At 54.6% G+C, this 15,927-nt stretch overlaps 1 protein-coding gene across 2 annotated transcripts in view; it reads right to left on the reverse strand.

Moving 5' to 3' along the window:
* The window catches only part of SLC6A17 (solute carrier family 6 member 17), a 52,920-nt gene that overhangs the window by 13,581 nt on the left and 23,412 nt on the right, over positions 1 to 15,927 (reverse strand). For both annotated transcript variants that reach the window (XM_075910021.1, XM_075910020.1), the window contains exons 3-6: positions 4,575 to 4,732; positions 2,169 to 2,295; positions 767 to 948; positions 299 to 409 (exon numbers count right to left, since the gene is read on the reverse strand). In XM_075910021.1, the coding sequence (XP_075766136.1) occupies positions 299 to 409; positions 767 to 948; positions 2,169 to 2,295; positions 4,575 to 4,732 (578 nt within the window). The remainder of the gene's footprint in view (positions 1 to 298; positions 410 to 766; positions 949 to 2,168; positions 2,296 to 4,574; positions 4,733 to 15,927) is intronic.

Genomic DNA, 15,927 nt, shown 5'->3' on the forward strand with positions numbered 1-15,927 from the left:
CGCTGGGCGCCTGGAGCAGGGACGGGGCTGGAGAGCCAATGCCTGTGATCAGCGGGTCTCTCTAAAGCCTCCGAGTGTCGCTCCTCACGCCCCCGGAGTTAATGTCCTGCCCCCGCTCTGCCGGCTGAGTGGATCCATCGGCATTCCGGCACCATTCATTCATTCGCTGGCTAATGAACTGGCACGGACCGCTGCCGGCTGCCTGGTACCGAATAGCCACGCTTTGCTGCCAGCCAGCATGCGGCTCCAGGGCAGCCCCGGGACCGTCCCTGCCGCTCTCGGCCCGCTGGGCACCTACCTTGGGCATGAACATGTGCACAATCCCGTCGACCGCCCCTCGCAGGAGCAGGCCCCGCACCAGGAAGCAGAGAAGCACCACGTAGGGGAAGAGGGAGCTGAAGTACATGACCTAGGCAGAGCAGAACCAGTGTGACAAGAGCCCGTATGCACAAGCAGCCTCCTCGCACGCTGCACGGCTGCGCACAAGCAGCCTCCTCGCACGCTGCACGGCTGCGCACAAGCAGCCTCCTCGCACGCTGCACGGCTGCGCACAAGCAGCCTCCTCACACGCTGCACGGCTGTGCACAAGCAGCCTCCTCACACGCTGCACGGCTGTGCACAAGCAGCCTCCTCGCACGCTGCACGGCACTGCCTGATGCAGCTGCTTTTGTGCACACTCGCCTGGCAGCGGCCGCATCTATTCCTGCCCTATAGGGCCTGTGCATAGCTCTGGCCACGGGCAGCCACCACGGCTGCTGGCACTCACCTTGCCCGAGGACTGGATCCCTTTGATCACCGCCAAGCCCACGACGCTCCAGGCCACCAGCAGGCACACGGCCATCTTCCAGTTGAGCCCGCCGCCCTCCGAGATGGAGCTGGAAATGTCCAGGGCCTCGCGGTACCAGAAGTAGGTGGTGGCGGAACTCTTCTCGCACTCCGGCTGCACCACTGAAACAAGCCAGCGCGCCGCCGTTGGGCTGGGTTTGCTGGAAGGCGCCGCTCGCCCCTCGCCCCTCCCCCTCCCCCCTTGCCCTCGCCCTTCCCCCCTTGCCCTCGCCCCTCGCCCCTCCCCCCTTGCCCTCGTCCCTCGCCCCTCATCCCTTCCCCCCTCGTCCCTCCGCCCTCGCCCTTCCCCCCTTGCCCTCGCCCCTCGCCCCTCCCCCTCCCCCCTTGCCCTCGTCCCTCGCCCCTCGCCCCTCCCCCCTTGCCCTCGCCCTTCCCCCCTCGTCCCTCCGCCCTCGCCCTTCCCCCCTTGCCCTCGCCCCTCCCCCCTTGCCCTTGTCCTTGTCCCTCGCCCCTCCCCCTCCCCCCTTGCCCTCGCCCCTCCCCCCTCGTCCCTCCGCCCTCGCCCTTCCCCCCTCGCCCGCCTCCCCTTGCCCTTCCCCCCTCGCTCTCGCCCTTCCCCCCTCGCCCTCGCCCCTCATCCCTTCCCCTCTTGCCCTCATCCCTTCCCCTCCTCCCTTGCCCTTCCCCCCTCATCCCTCCGCCCTCGCTCTTCCCCCCTTGCCCTCGCCCCTCGCCCCTCCCCCCTTGCCCTCGTCCCTCGCCCCTTGCCCTTCCCCCCTCATCCCTCCGCCCTCGCTCTTCCCCCCTTGCCCTCGCCCCTCGTCCTGCCCCCCTTGCCCTCCTCCCTCGCCCCTCGGACCTGCCGAATCCCAGCGCAGGCAGCCATGATATGCAAATGTCTGTACGGCGCTTGGGAGATTGGATTTGTACGAGCAAAACGGGCTCTAAGGAAGCTATCCAATGAAAACACGCCAGGAGATGAATGGTGCCGTCTGTACTCCCATGAAGTGCCCCAGGCGTGCCGGGGAGGGCTCGGCTGTGCTCAGCGCCCCATTACTGTCCTCGTGCTTTGTCCTGGGCTCTCAGGGCCCAGCGGGCTGCGGGCTCCCTGAGCCCGTCGCGGTGCTGAGAGCAAGCCGGCCAGGGAGCAGCCAGGCCACTGGCCCTCGTGCATGGCCATGGCCCCACTGTGGCCCCAGGCACCTCTCTTGGGATCCCCAAGTCATGAACATCCCCACAAGGGCCAGCTACCGGGAGCGGAAACGTCCCGCCAGCCCAGAAGCTGCTCCTAACCCCTGTGTCCCATCCCAGAGCTGGACCCATGCGCGGTCCCGGCCCCGCTCCCATGCCAGCCGCCCCTGGAGGCAGGAGGACCCGCTCACCGGCCGTGGTGCCGTTTGTCACCACGGGGCACTCGCTCCAGGGCAGTGGGTACTGGAAGGATTGGAAGAAGTAAAAGATGCTCCAGCCGATGATCACATTGTAATAGAGCCCAACGAAGAAGCAGACCTGGGGGGAGAGGAAATGACACAGAGTTTAGTTCTGCGTGTCCCCCTGTGGCGCGGGGGGGGGGGGGGGCTGTCTGCTCTGTGACCCGGGTCCCCTGCGCTGGGAGGGGAGATTCTCACTGACTCTCCCAAATGTGGATTAACCAGACACCCAGGCTCAGCCCCCCAGGGAGAGACAAAGGGAGGAGGGCGGAGACCAGCACCTGGCTGGGGGGCAGGGCTGGGAGAGAGTTTTAGTTTCTGTCTGGGATGATGGAGGAAGCAGCCTAAGCAACAGGCTGGGATTTAGGGGCCCAGGTTCCCCATCTCAAGGGGGGCTGAGGCATCCTAGGCCTGCCCTGTAACCTGATGACATCTGTGCTGGGCTGTATCCTGGAGAAGCAATAAACCACCTCTATTCTACCGGCTGGTGGAGTCTGTCCGTGCCACTAAAGGTGCAGGAGACGGGAAAACCCCAACGCGCCGTCACCCCCGCCCCACCAACAGGGAGCGGGGTGATGGGACGTGGCAGTCTGGGCCTGATCCAAGCCTAGTGATGCGTATGGAGAACTCCCATGGACTGCCATGGGCCAAGGGACGGTCACTGCCGATGCCCTTTGGAGCCCCAGTGCAACGAGCAACCCGCAGAAAATGTCAGTTTTCCATAGGAATCGTTCTTCAGTCCCGTGCGGCCACCCGAGGCCTGACGCGGGCAGGGTGGGAGCCGAGGCCGGGCAGGCAGCCTAGAAACAAGGGGCATTTTAACGGCAAGGGTAATTAACCCTCCTGGGCCATTTCGCAATCAGGGCTGGACCCGTCTGAACAGATTTGCTCGAACTCGACCGGGAGTTAATTCAGGGAAGTCCGGCGGCCTGTAGCACCTACGGATCAGACCAGAGGTCCCCTGGCTGTGCAGTCTGTGCCTCGCGTCTTCTCCGCAGTGCCGGCCGGCTGTGCTGCCAACGCGGATTCGACCCGCGGGGTTGTCTTGTGCTGCACACCAACAGCAACAACACACCGACCCCCCCAGCAGGGCCCCACCTGACTGTTTGCTAACACTGCGCAGGCAGGGCCGGCGCTACAGGCAGACAGCTGCTTCCGCTGGTTCCTGGCATGTCATAGGCCCAGAGCACCGCAAGCATCTCCGGAGGGCGAAAGGGGTGCCGCTTTGCTCCTGTGTGCTACCGCGGGAGTCAGGCACCCCCAGGTCCAGGGGGGAGATCATGGGCCTTATTCAGGTTTGGGGGGGATGCCCCCAACGTCCAAAATCTCCACACTAGATGGAGGAATGCGGCCGTCTATGGCAGGAGAGCTGCCAGCCTGGCACCAACGGCCACATGCGAACCCAGGAGCAGGTTTGCATGAAAGTCAGGTTGGTCTGGCGAGACCCCCAACCCTAAGCCCTGAGCTTCCCCTCTCCCTTCTTCCCCTTGCTTCCCCCTTCCAGCTCCATCCTCCCAGGTTTCCTCCTCCCCTCTCCCACCCTCTCTTTTCCCCTCTCCCATCTCCTTTTCCCAGTCTCCCCAGGGGTTCATCCCCCCCCCCAGTTTGTTAATAATCCCAGTTTCTATTTTTGAACATACGTGTCTTTTATTTGACATCAGGAAGTGGGGCTAGGGAGGGGTAAGTGGAAGGACGTGTGGGAGGAATGGGGCACAAGCCCCCGGTTTGGAGGACCGGGGAGGCTCTGAGGGCTCCTCGGGGTGGACGCTTTCCCTAAAGGCCTCCTGGGTCCTGACAGCCCCCCGATGGGCCCCCCAGATGGCAGCCTACAGCCAGGCTGATGGCAACGACCTCACAAGACGCACTGGCGTGCCCAGGGGCAGCTCTGGCTCCCTGTGGCTGAGTGCTGTGGTGTCCCAAGTGTGGGCACTCAGGGCACTCCATGACAGGACTGCTTTGCTGTCCCTCATGGAGGTAGACAAGCAAGCGGGGAACCCTGAGAACTGTCTGTGCAGGGTGGGGGTCAGGTCCCTTTAAGCACGGAGCTCAGTTAGCCTCAGGCAGCAGCCCCACACTCTCAAGTCCTAACCTGGTGCCCTGCCGGCACTGGTTCTGCCCAGCCTTAACCTCGGTTCAGGGTCCACTCAGTGTGGACACGCTAGTTCGAATTAGCAAAACGCAATTTCTAAATAGTTTTTGTGTCTAGATGCGTTATTTCGAATTAGCTTAATTTGAATTAACTATTTCGAATTAAGTTAACTCAAAATAGTGCGGTAGTATAGACATACCCTAGCTCGGAAACCAGCCAGCCTGCCCAAAGGGACCAGCCTCCCCCCACAACCGCGCTGTGACACTCACAAGGCAGCTGGCGTAGCCGATGCCCCCCAGGCGGGGGCAGATGTAATTCCAGACGCCGATGCTGCCCCGGCGGATTCGCTGGCCCACGGCCAGCTCCAGGAAGAAGAGAGGGAGCCCGATGATTATCAGCAGCACCAGGTACGGGACCAGGTAGGCACCTGGCAGGAGAAAGAAGAGTCGTTACCCATCCGTCTGGGACTGCCCAGCGAGAGGCAGGGTCCTTCCAGCACTGGGGCAGGCAGCGAGGGAGAAGGACAAGGGGGAGGAGAGAGAACAGTCTTAGCCACGATTTTGCACCGGCCGCCTGTTCTTACAGCCCACAACCACTGGAGTCACCCTATGCCTGATGTTCTTACTTTCTAAGATCCAGCTGCCAAGTCTGCACACACATCCGAGAAAACTTGGTGCTGTCTCCCAATATCCTCTAATCTCCTTGCTGCCCACCCAATGAAGGCGGCTCCCACTCAAAGGGGAGAGGAAAAAGAAATGGCAAAGCAAAGAGGATTTCCAGCCTTCCAGCACAGAGGGGGGTGACCAAAGAAGCAGGAAACAGGGAAAGCTTGGGGCCGACTGATCTCTCCCCCAGACTACTGGAGACCCCGGGAGAAGCTTGCACACCATGGGTAGCCCCCTTTCCTAGCTCAAGCCTCCCCGGAAACCATAATGCCCAAGGTCTGGTGTAGAATACACACAAGAGCCTTGCCAAAGCCTGGGAGAGAGCCCCCACTTGTACCAAGTTACTGCCCCGACTTTTGGCCCAACTGCTGTACAAACTACAGGAGAGGCAAGAGTGTAACTCAAGCCCGGTTCACACCAAGCCGCAGGAGCCGTGATCAAGCGCTGGCACTGCCTGCCTCCCCGAGAAAGGTTTGCAGCCCAGGCAGAAGAGAAGTGCAGCATCCCTCCGTCGCACTCCGCCCGGTGGGTGGGCAGGCTGTACGGACTGGCTTGGGCCTGCCACAGTGGTGCTGGAGGGCTGCTGGTCCCAAGTTTCGTCCAGCTCGGGGCTCGGCGGGCTGCCCTACTGCAAACTAACTGCTCTTGCTCCAACTCGCCAGCGGAGCCATGTCCCTGGACCCGGAGACGGCGCCGTATGGGGGCCACATGGGCACTTTGCCCCTTCTCAAGGGCTTACGGTGGAAGACCCCAGACCTGCTTGCTCCACACACGCTCCAGACATGCTGGCCGGCGGCAGGGCCACCTGGACCTCTCAGCCCCCCTCCGCCGCCTCAGCTCATGCACCGAGCCTCGCGACACTCTTGGGAGGTGATCGACTTAAGGCCGATGCAGGGGTTTGAATCCAGAGCTTCCGAGGCCTTGGCTGGTGTCCAAGCCACCCTGCCCGTATAGGGACAGAATGGATCAACCTGTGAAGAGGAGCAGGGAAGTTGAGAGGATGGGCAGGGCCACAGACAGCAAGGCCGGGAGTGCGGAGAGAAGACAGCAAAGATGTAGGTGGAGACAAGGGGAGGGTCGCCAGGCTTTTGCCCGGACACTCCCTTATTTCTGGCCCCTGTCTGGTAACAACCAGAAAATACCAGACGTGTAAAATACCCGGCATTTTCCGTTTCTCTCAGACGGAAGGCCGGCGGGAACATTCTTCCCCTGCTGCGTCTGGGGAACCAGGAGCATGGGGATATTTAAAGGCGCAGTGACCCCCTTTTTCTTTGCGCTCAACAACTTTGGCTCCCCAGGTTTTTTTTGCTCAACCAATTTTTTTTCCTGCCATGTTTGGGATTTTTTGTGAAAGTATCTGGCAACCTTGGACAAGGGGAGGATGGGGAACTGGAATGAGCAGAGGCCAAGTGTCTGGTGTAAATGGCAGGGAAGCCAACACATTAATTCAGTAGGGACTCCACCACCCTCAGACTGCTCTGGGATGGGACTGTCACATTACCGGAGTTTAAGGGAAGCAGCCAGGTCACTGCTGCGCCCATGGGGGAGTGTTTGCCCCAAAAGTGGGTACAAAGGGGGCCATGTGAGGTGTCAAACGGAAGCTCACCTTCCACTGAGTCTGTATATTCTCTTCATGTGATTGTATAACGTCTGTGAGTGGAGCTATAGACATGTACTCTGTATGGAGACTGGAAGATTCTCTGTATGTGGTTGAGCGATGGGCTCAGCCTATGGACATGCTAATTAGCAAGGCTCCAGGGACAATAGGTCTCTTAAGTACCCAAGACCCACCTGGAAAGGAATCTAGGTGCCTGGCCACTGACCATGTGACTGTCTCCAGCTTGGAAGAGACCAGGAAGGGATATAAATATGCCATGTGGCTGACTCCATTTTGGTGCTCAGCTCAGCTCAGCTCTTCATCCCAGATGCAGCCTTGCAGAGATCAACGAGCCGGGAAGAACTGTGGACCCATCCTGACATCGGATGTGCAACAAAGACTTTTAAGCCAGCAGTTATAGCATCTCTGCTAGAGCCTGCATCGAGAACTGGGAGATTCGATGCATGTAACGTATGATACTTTAGCAACCTCACTCTCGTGCTTTTCTTTCTTGTAGTAATAAATCTTTAGATGGTAGATTCTAAAGGATTGGCCCAGCGTGATTCGTGAGTAAGATCCAGAGTGTACATTGACCTGGGATCTGTGGCTGGTTTCTTGGGACTGGACAGAATCTGTTGGGGGTAGGTGAGATCGGGTTCTATAACCCCTCACCGCTGGGCAGGCCCAGGGCCACCTGGGGCACGGAGAGAGCTGGGGTGTCAGAGGGGTTTTGCTCGTGAGGCTTCAGGCTGGCCGGACAGGCAGCTGAAGTGCTGGATGTGACTGGTGTGTGCCTGTTTGGGAAGGGCCACCAGTCAGGGGCTATAGAGAGCCCCGAGTTTGAGCAATTCACCCTGAGCGGACACCCTCAGCGGAGCCCAGACCCGGCCCGGTCCGTCACAGGGACGATGTTATGATTCCCATTGTGCCATTGGGGAAACAGAGGCACAGAGTGCTTAAGTGACTTGCTTTAGATTCTGTAGCCAGGAGATGGCAGTGCTTAGAATACACCCCTCCCCTGCCCCCAGTCATGGCTCACACTGAGCCAGCTTCTGCTCTCCCTTACGTGGGTGTAAATCCTCCTTGGAGATCACAGAGCCAGATCCTCAGCTGGCTTAGACCAACCTAGCTCCACTGGAATCACTGGCTGTGTCTAGACTGGCCAGTTTTTCCGGAAATTCAGCAGCTTTTCCGGAAAAACTTGCCAGCTGTCTACACTGGCCGCTTGAATTTCTGCAAAAGCACTGATGTTCTACTGTAAGAAATCAGTGCTTCTTGCGGAAATACTATGCTGCTCCCGTTCGGGCAAAAGTCTTTTTCTGAAAGACTTTTGCACAAAAGGGCCAGTGCAGACAGCTCAGATTTCTTTTCCGCTATAAAGCCCCGATGTCGAAAATGGTGATCGGGGCTTTTTTGTGGAAAAGCGCGTCTAGATTGGCCACAGACGCTTTTCTGCAAAAAGTGCTTTTGCAGAAAAGCGTCCTGCCAATCTAGACGCTCTGTTCCGAAAATGCTTTTAACGGAAAACTTTTCTGTTAAAAGCATTTCTGGAAAATCATGCCAGTCTAGACGTAGCCACTGAGAATTGAGAACCTAGTCCAATAGCTCCATCCAGCATCCTCCTTGCTACCAATGCAAAGACACTAAGTGCAACTAATGCATGTCACTGTATTTGTGATGCAACCCGTGCACACATGCTCATGCAATGCAACCCATGCGCACGTGTGCATGGAATGCCACCTGTGCACTTCTGTGAGCATGCAATACAACCTGTGCACATGTCTGTGTGCATGCAATACAACCCATGCACATATCTGTGTGCATGCAATGCAATCTGTGCGCATGTCTGTATGTATGCAATGCAACCCCTGCACACGTGCACATGCAATCCGTGCGCATGTCTGTGTGCATGCAATGCAACCCGTGCGCATGTCTGTATGTATGCAATGCAACCCATGCACATGTGCGTATGCAATCCGTGCGCATGTCTGTATGTATGCAATGCAACCTGTGCACACGTGCGCATGCAATCCGTGCGCATGTCTGTGTGCATGCAATGCAACCCATGCGCAAGTCTGTATGTATGCAATGCAACCCCGTGCACACGTGCACATGCAATCCGTGCGCATGCAATGCAACCAGTGTGCATGTCTGTATGTATGCAATGCAACCCATGCACATGTGCGCATGCAATCCGTGCACATGTCTGTGTGCATGCAATGCAATACAAAACAGGCATGTCTTTCAGATTATTCTCTCTTGGCCCAAACTAGGTCACTTAGCTACCGGTCAGACCACAAGGGGAGTCAGGTGATGGGCAGGTGCTGACAGGCTGGAGCTGGCCTCATGCGGATGGAGCGGTGCGGGCGCGTGAAGTGCTGACTGTGCAGGGTCAGCCTGAAGGGTGACTCATCCCCAGGATGACACTGGAGGCATTTTAATTGCTGAGATCCTGCGGCGGCGCTAGGGAGATGCTGGCGTGTGCAGGGGGGCCATGTCCGGATCGGCCTGGTGACTGCGGGGGAGGGAGGGACATGGAGTGGAAACCTGAGTTCGGGTCCTGCTGACTGAATTCCACGCCAGGGACAGTAGTGCTCACGGGAGCGCCAAGACAGGCGGATCCTGTTCTTTCGCGCTGCAGCAGAGTCACCCGACCCCTCAGCTTCCAAGGGCCAAGAGGTACTGCCAGCCCTGCACCCCGGGGCCTCTGCTGCCAGTCGCACACGCTGGGCCCTTGCTCCCGGCCTCAGCTGGGGGTGGGGGTGGATGTGGTTACGGGGCTCAGCACCCCCACGATGAATCGGGCAGCGAGAGAGACAAAACCGAGAGAAAGCCCCTGCCTTTCAGTGCTGTGTTAAGCGTCCACTAAAATAATAAAGGGGAAGCTGCATTTTCCAAAGCTAGAGTAAGTCGATGCTCATTTGCAAACTTTTGAAAGAGCCACCACAGCGTTTTGTTCAGAGTTAAGAACAATTCCATTCCCGGCCCTGGGCTGGGGGCCTAGCTAAGGCCTGGATCTATTTTGCCTGTTAACATGTAGAACTGTAGCTCTCAAAGCACGTCAGACCCATGAGCTGATCAAGCATTGTCAGAGGTTCCTCTGAGATAGGTCGTTATCAGGCTCCCCCTTCTGCAAATTGGGGAAACTGGGGCAGAGAGTGCTTAGGTGATTTGCCCAAGGACACAGAGAAAGGCAATGGCGGAGTTGGGATAGCTGTCTCCCCGTCGCTGCTCCATTCACTGGATCATATGCTCTAAGCCGAATTCTGATTTTATGTGCGCGAGCGTAAATCAGGATTAATTCCACTAAAGTAAATGCACTGGAGTTGGTGTAAAACCAGCCAGAGAGGAAAATCAATCCTCCCCATTGCATAAAAACAAACTTCAGGTGCCTGTCTCCCTGTGCAGAAGTCACCGTGACAACGCCAAGTCACCTACATTGTGATGCCTGACGTCACCGCAATGACGGCTCGGCCTACTCCTGCAAAGAAAAAAGGCACAATAATGTTGTGAAAGTAGAAAGAATTATACTGTAAGAAAAAGATGAATTGTGCTGTAATAACTGAATAAGTTGAAGGAATTCTGTTTGTCTTTTTAAGAGGAAGAAGAAAAGTATGTTAATGTTGATTGTAGGTATGCAGATCAAGGTGCTAGCCAATTTGGGCCTGAGTTTAACAGGAAAAGAAACATTAAGTGTTAGGAAGCAATTCCAGATAATCAGGGAGATATAGCCAGGAGATTGCTGTGTGCTTAATATTGAAATGAAGATACTTAACCACACTAATAATGTGAAGTTTTGCCACACCCTTTGATCTTGTTAACTTGGCCTTTTGACTGTATAAAATCAAGGGGTTTGAACCTTGTAGGGGACTCACATTTTCTCCATGCATTCTAGCAAAGCTTTGCAGAATAAACAGAGCAGTCTGCCAAATCTGTGAGTCCTGTCTGACTTTGACAATTTGGAGGTTCCACCGAGATGGCAACCGTCTTCGCTGAAGCTGTGTGATCCCTGACCGTCTTGCAGGACTACCGTGGCAGCCGGCACCTGGGCATTTAGCCCGAGCGGTCCTCCGCCAGAACGGAAAGGTGCACAGCCACAGCGAAGTCTACGCCATCAAACCTGTTGGTTCCTGCTCTGTTCTGGTAGGGATCCCGGGATCTAACATCAGGACTCTGGTCAGGTAATTATTTTGTCCGGACTGAGGACTGTCTTGTCTCTGTGTCTATCCGTCTTCCCTGTGGTGTGAGTGAGTCTGGGAGCCATCCCTGTCCGGGGACTGGCTGACCAAGGGGCTCCTGTCCCCACGGTCTGTGTGACTGGAATCTGCACAATCGCAGCCGCACCGCACCTTGGATGAAATCCTTGGAGTGAACGCAAGGGCGATTGAGGCAGTAGCCTGTGGGCTTCTTTTGTGTGTTGCACCGGGCACCGCTCTGACGAACCCGAATTTCCTCCTGGTGTGATTGGTGTGTGAAGTCCTCCTGTATGGGTAACCAGACGTCTAAGCAAGGGATAGTTCCCTAAAGGGACCCTGGCTCAGTTTATATATTTTAGAAAGGGTCCGGACTCCTGTAAATTTCTGGAAAAATGATCTAGATTGACTCTGGGGGGATCCCAAAACTCAGTGGCCACTGTTAGGATCTTGGAACAAAGACCAAGTGGACGTCTTAAAAGACAAACTTGGCCTTCCCAAAAACTAAATTGGCTAGAGGAGAGGTAGATTGCTTCATGCAGTGGTGGGACGAGGCAAATCTTAAATGAACTGAATCGAAGCTCGCCTCCCTTAAAAATTCTAATTATAAGAAAAAAAAGCTTTATTGGAAACCTCCTCTCCCACCACCAGACCAAGCGCTTCCCTTTACCCCGTCCTCCAAGAAGACTCAGACCGGTCCCACTTGAAGCTATAAACCCTGGACCCACACGGAGCTCCACTCGATTTTAAAAGGTTTTCCAAAGCCCCAGGAAAACCCTACCAAATTTGCAGAGGAATTTTGCTAGTGTGCAATGCCTATGAACCCTCTGAAGCAGACCTCCTGCAACTGTGTAAGCTACTTATAACCCCGTAAGCAGCAACAAAGAAAAAAACCCGGGCAACTATCACACAGACTGACTGATGGTTTTTTTTTTTCTTGCAACATTCTGGTATACAGCAACCAGGTGAAAATGGACAGGGCGCCCTGGCGCATGCGTTTGTTAATAGCCTCTTATCTGCTATTAGCAGTATGTTAAAGCAAATAAGTGTTGGATGGGAGGCCAAGACCATGGACAAATTGCAAGCAGTGGCAGAGCATTGCCACTGCACTCTAAAAGGAAAGAGAAGCAGTCCTCACAAAAGTTGATAGCTCTGCAAATACAGCATTATTCAGGGCAGGGCAGACAGTACTGGGAATGGGGAGGGTACCAAGAATGGGGATAAGGTCAGAGAAGGGGTCGTGGCACCGGGTTTTTGGGATTTAGAGGTTTCAGCTCTGGTCATATCCACCCTGTGGGAACAAGGCATTATTGTCCCCTGTTCCAGCCCCTGTAACACCCCTATCCTCCCAGTTCAAAAAGCTGATAGTAAATCATGGCGGTTTGTTCAGGATCTTCAAGCTATTAACTGCATTGTTGTACCCACCTTTCCTGTAATCCCTAACCCAGCAACCAATCTGGCTTCTATCCTGCCAGATGCAACTCATTTTACTGATGTTGATCTGTGTTCTGCTTTCTTTTCTGTCCCGGTTCACCCTAAGTCCCAGTGATGTGTAAAAGGGAAGTCAAATCCCCCGGAGCCATTGATTCCCCTATGAGGGGCATGTACAATATACATACATTGCTAATGCTTAGATATATTTGCTATTTGTATAGGAGTAAGACATGACAAAGGTCAAGGCCTGTCACAGGTAATAACTTATAATAAGGAGACGAGGGGAAGTGAAACCAGTCTTCTGTTAAGTAGAGATATGGATAGATTCCACATCCTTTAAACTTGTGACCGGCTCAAGCAGGAAAGGAAAAAGGGAGGTATGGCTCGCCCATTGTTCAGCAAAAGTGAATAAATGTAACACGGCTGTAACCGCAAAGTCAGCAAGTAGGCACTGTATTTAACCTCATTTGGAAAATTAACCTGACCTATAGGAATGCTAAATGTCAAAAATGAAGTAACCTATCATGTTAAGGCACCTAAACCAGGAAGGATGTTAACCCTATAAGAACCCCTGCATATGAGATGTTGGGGGTCGGCTCTGCTTTGAACATTGAGTTCCTTAGCCGTACCTTGGTTGCAACCAATAAACTTGAGTTGGACCCAGCCTGAAAGTGTGACTCTCTTCTTGGGGTAAATCAGACTAGCCTCCAAGGGGACGAAACCAGCAATTTATGCAACACCAGTATCTTTTTAGCTTTTCTTACAAGGAGCAGCAGTATGCTTCCCAAGGGGTACACAGAAAGCCCATCTTACTTTTCCCAAGCATTAGCCAGAGACCTCGCCGACCTGGTTTTCCCAGCAGGGACCACACTGGTCCAATATGTAGATGATCTACTCCTCTGTTCCCCTTCATTATCTGCCTCAGAAACTGACTCTTTACTGCTTCTCACTTCCCTAGCAAACAAAGGCCACAAGGCTTCTCACTCTAAGCTACAGCTCTGCCAAGTCTCTGTCACATACCTTGGCTTTCTTCTCTCCCAGGGTTCCCGTACGCTTTCTCCCACCCGCATCCAAGCCATCCTTAGCTTTCCCCGACCTCGCTCCCCACGCCAAGTCAGAAAATTTTTGGGCATGGCGGGTTTTTTTTTTGTAGACAATGGGTTGCCCAATATTCTTCTCTCGCTAAACCATTCCAAGAACTCACTCGGTTCTCTGTACCTGACCCTATGCCATGGCCCCCAGAGGCCGAATCTGCTTTTATTTCTCTCAAACAGAGTTTGACTTCTGCCCCCGCCTTAGGGTTACCTGACTATTGTAAGCCCTTTACCCTTTTCTGCCACGAGCAATCTGGTTGTGCACTTGGGGTTCTTACTCAGGAGCATGGTGGCAAAAAAAAAAAAAAAATCGTCCAGTAGCTTATTTCTCTGCCACCTTGGATCCTGTTGCCCAAGGTCTACCCCCGTGTCTGCGTGCTGTGGCTGCCGCGGCACGCCTAATTGAAATGTCTGAGTCCCTTGTCCTCTGCTCTCCTGTTTCTCTCATGGTCCCTCACTCTGTAGAAACTCTCCTGCTACAATGTAATACAGCTCACCTTTCCTCTGCCCGCCTCACTAGGTACAAACTTTTACTGCTTTCGGCTTCACATATCACCATAAAGCGCTGTTCTCAGTTGAACCCTGCCACTCTCCTTCCTCTGTCTAATGACGGTGAACCCCACGACTGCCTTGCAACTGTCTCTGCTGTCACCGTCCCGCGCCCCGACCTTTCTGATGTCCCTGTCTCTAACTCCGACCTTGTGTTATTCACTGACGGTTCCTGCTTTAGAGATAGCCAAGGTCGTCTCCTTGCAGGATACGCTGTGGTATCACTCTCTGAAACCCTAGAAGCTGCGCCTTTACCTTCTGTGACTTCAGCACAAGTTGCTGAACTAGTTGCCCTAACCCGCGCTTGCTTTCTGGCTGAGGGACACTCCGCCACCATTTATACTGATTCTCGATATGCTTTTGGGGTTGTACATGACTTTGGCACCCTCTGGCAAGCTCGGGGTTTCCTTACCTCTGCTGGTGCCCCTATCAAGAATGGCCCCTACATTGCTGCTCTCCTGTATGCAGTTTTACTCCCATCTGCCTTAGCTATTGTTAAGTGCCCTGGCCACTCCACAGCAGATACTGATGTTGCTAAGGGTAATGCATTTGCTGATGCAGCTGCTAAACATGCTGCTACCATAGAACCTTCCCCAGATGCGTTTCTCGGTTCCCTTTCTGTACCATCCCTTTCCAAACTCACCCTGCTCCAAGACTCTGCCCCAGAAACAGAAAAAGACTCCTGGGTCACCCAGGGTTGCTCTCTACACCCTGATTCCCTTTGGCGCTCACCTAGTGGTGCCTTTGTGGCCCCCTTTTTGCTCTACCCAGCTCTGGCCGCCCTGCTACACGGCGTTTCGCATGTCAGAAAGGAGGGGATGGTCTCTGCTGTAACTAAGGCAGGATGGTGAGCCCCCCATTTCAGCTCTTTTGCAGCTCGCCACTGTGCCGCCTGTACCACTTGCCAAAGCTACAATGTTGGCAAACCTGTAAAGGTAGCTCACGGGTTCTGGGGCCTGCCCCAAGCACCGTTCTTGCATTGGCAGCTTGATTTTGTACAAATGCCTAAGTGTCAACGATATGAATTTATTTTGGTTATGGTATGCTTATTTTCGGGCTGGATTGAAGCCTTTCCTTGTCGCAAAGCTGATTCACTGTCTGTTGCCAAATGTTTGTTAAATCATATTATGCCTGCCAAAGGAATTCCTGCCACTCTGTCCAGTGACAAAGGAATTCCTGCCACTTTGTACACATTTTACTGGACAACTTGTTCAGCACCTGGATCGTGTATTACATGTCACGCACTTGCTGCACTGTCCCTACCACCCACAGAGCGCAGGTGCAGTTGAAAGACGAAATGGCATGCTAAAAAAAAATAAGCTTGCAAAAAAATTTGTGACTCTACAGGGTTAAGCTGGCCAGCGGCCTTACCATTGGCCCTTATGGAAATTCGATCCACCCCATCCCAAAGACATAAATTAAGTCCTTTTGAAATTGTTATGGGGCGCCCTATGCGAACAATGACTACCATTACTCCAGTCTCAGACTTGAACTTGACTCACAGTACACTCCTTCAGTACTGCAAGGGACTAATGCAAGCTGTAAGTCACTTCCATTCACCGGTTTGAGCCGCCTGGCCAACCGAACCCACCTCTGACGCCTGCCACACCCTCGAGACAGGTGATTGGGTCTACATACGACACCACCAACGAAAACACGCCTTGGAACCCCGGTGGAAGGGCCCGCAACAGGTGCTGCTCACTACCCAGACGGCTGTTAAGCTATCCGGCATCGCAGCACGGATACAGGCTTCGCAGTGTAAGAAGGCACCACCCCCAGCAGACCAGTCATCGCCTCAGGACCACGCAGAGTCAATTTTGACTCCAGAAGAAGACGTAGAGGAACAGTCTGCAATACCTTACAACCTACGTTCACGTAAGGGTTGCCTGAAGCAGACGAGGACCAAAAGCAAGGCCCAAGAAGAAGCAGCAGTGAGCCTAGCGCCTGCTGCCTGGTGGACATAAAACCGTGACTGCGGTTCCCTCAGCTGAGGTTGCCAGAACCAAAAAGGGTCTTGCCTCCAGCATGTGCCTCTGGTGGGGCCTGTTCCTCGGCTACTGGTGTCTTAAGGTCTGGGGAATCCACAATGA

Source organism: Pelodiscus sinensis, chromosome 27, assembly GCF_049634645.1.
Source record: "Pelodiscus sinensis isolate JC-2024 chromosome 27, ASM4963464v1, whole genome shotgun sequence".
Classification (NCBI taxonomy): domain Eukaryota; kingdom Metazoa; phylum Chordata; order Testudines; family Trionychidae; genus Pelodiscus; species Pelodiscus sinensis.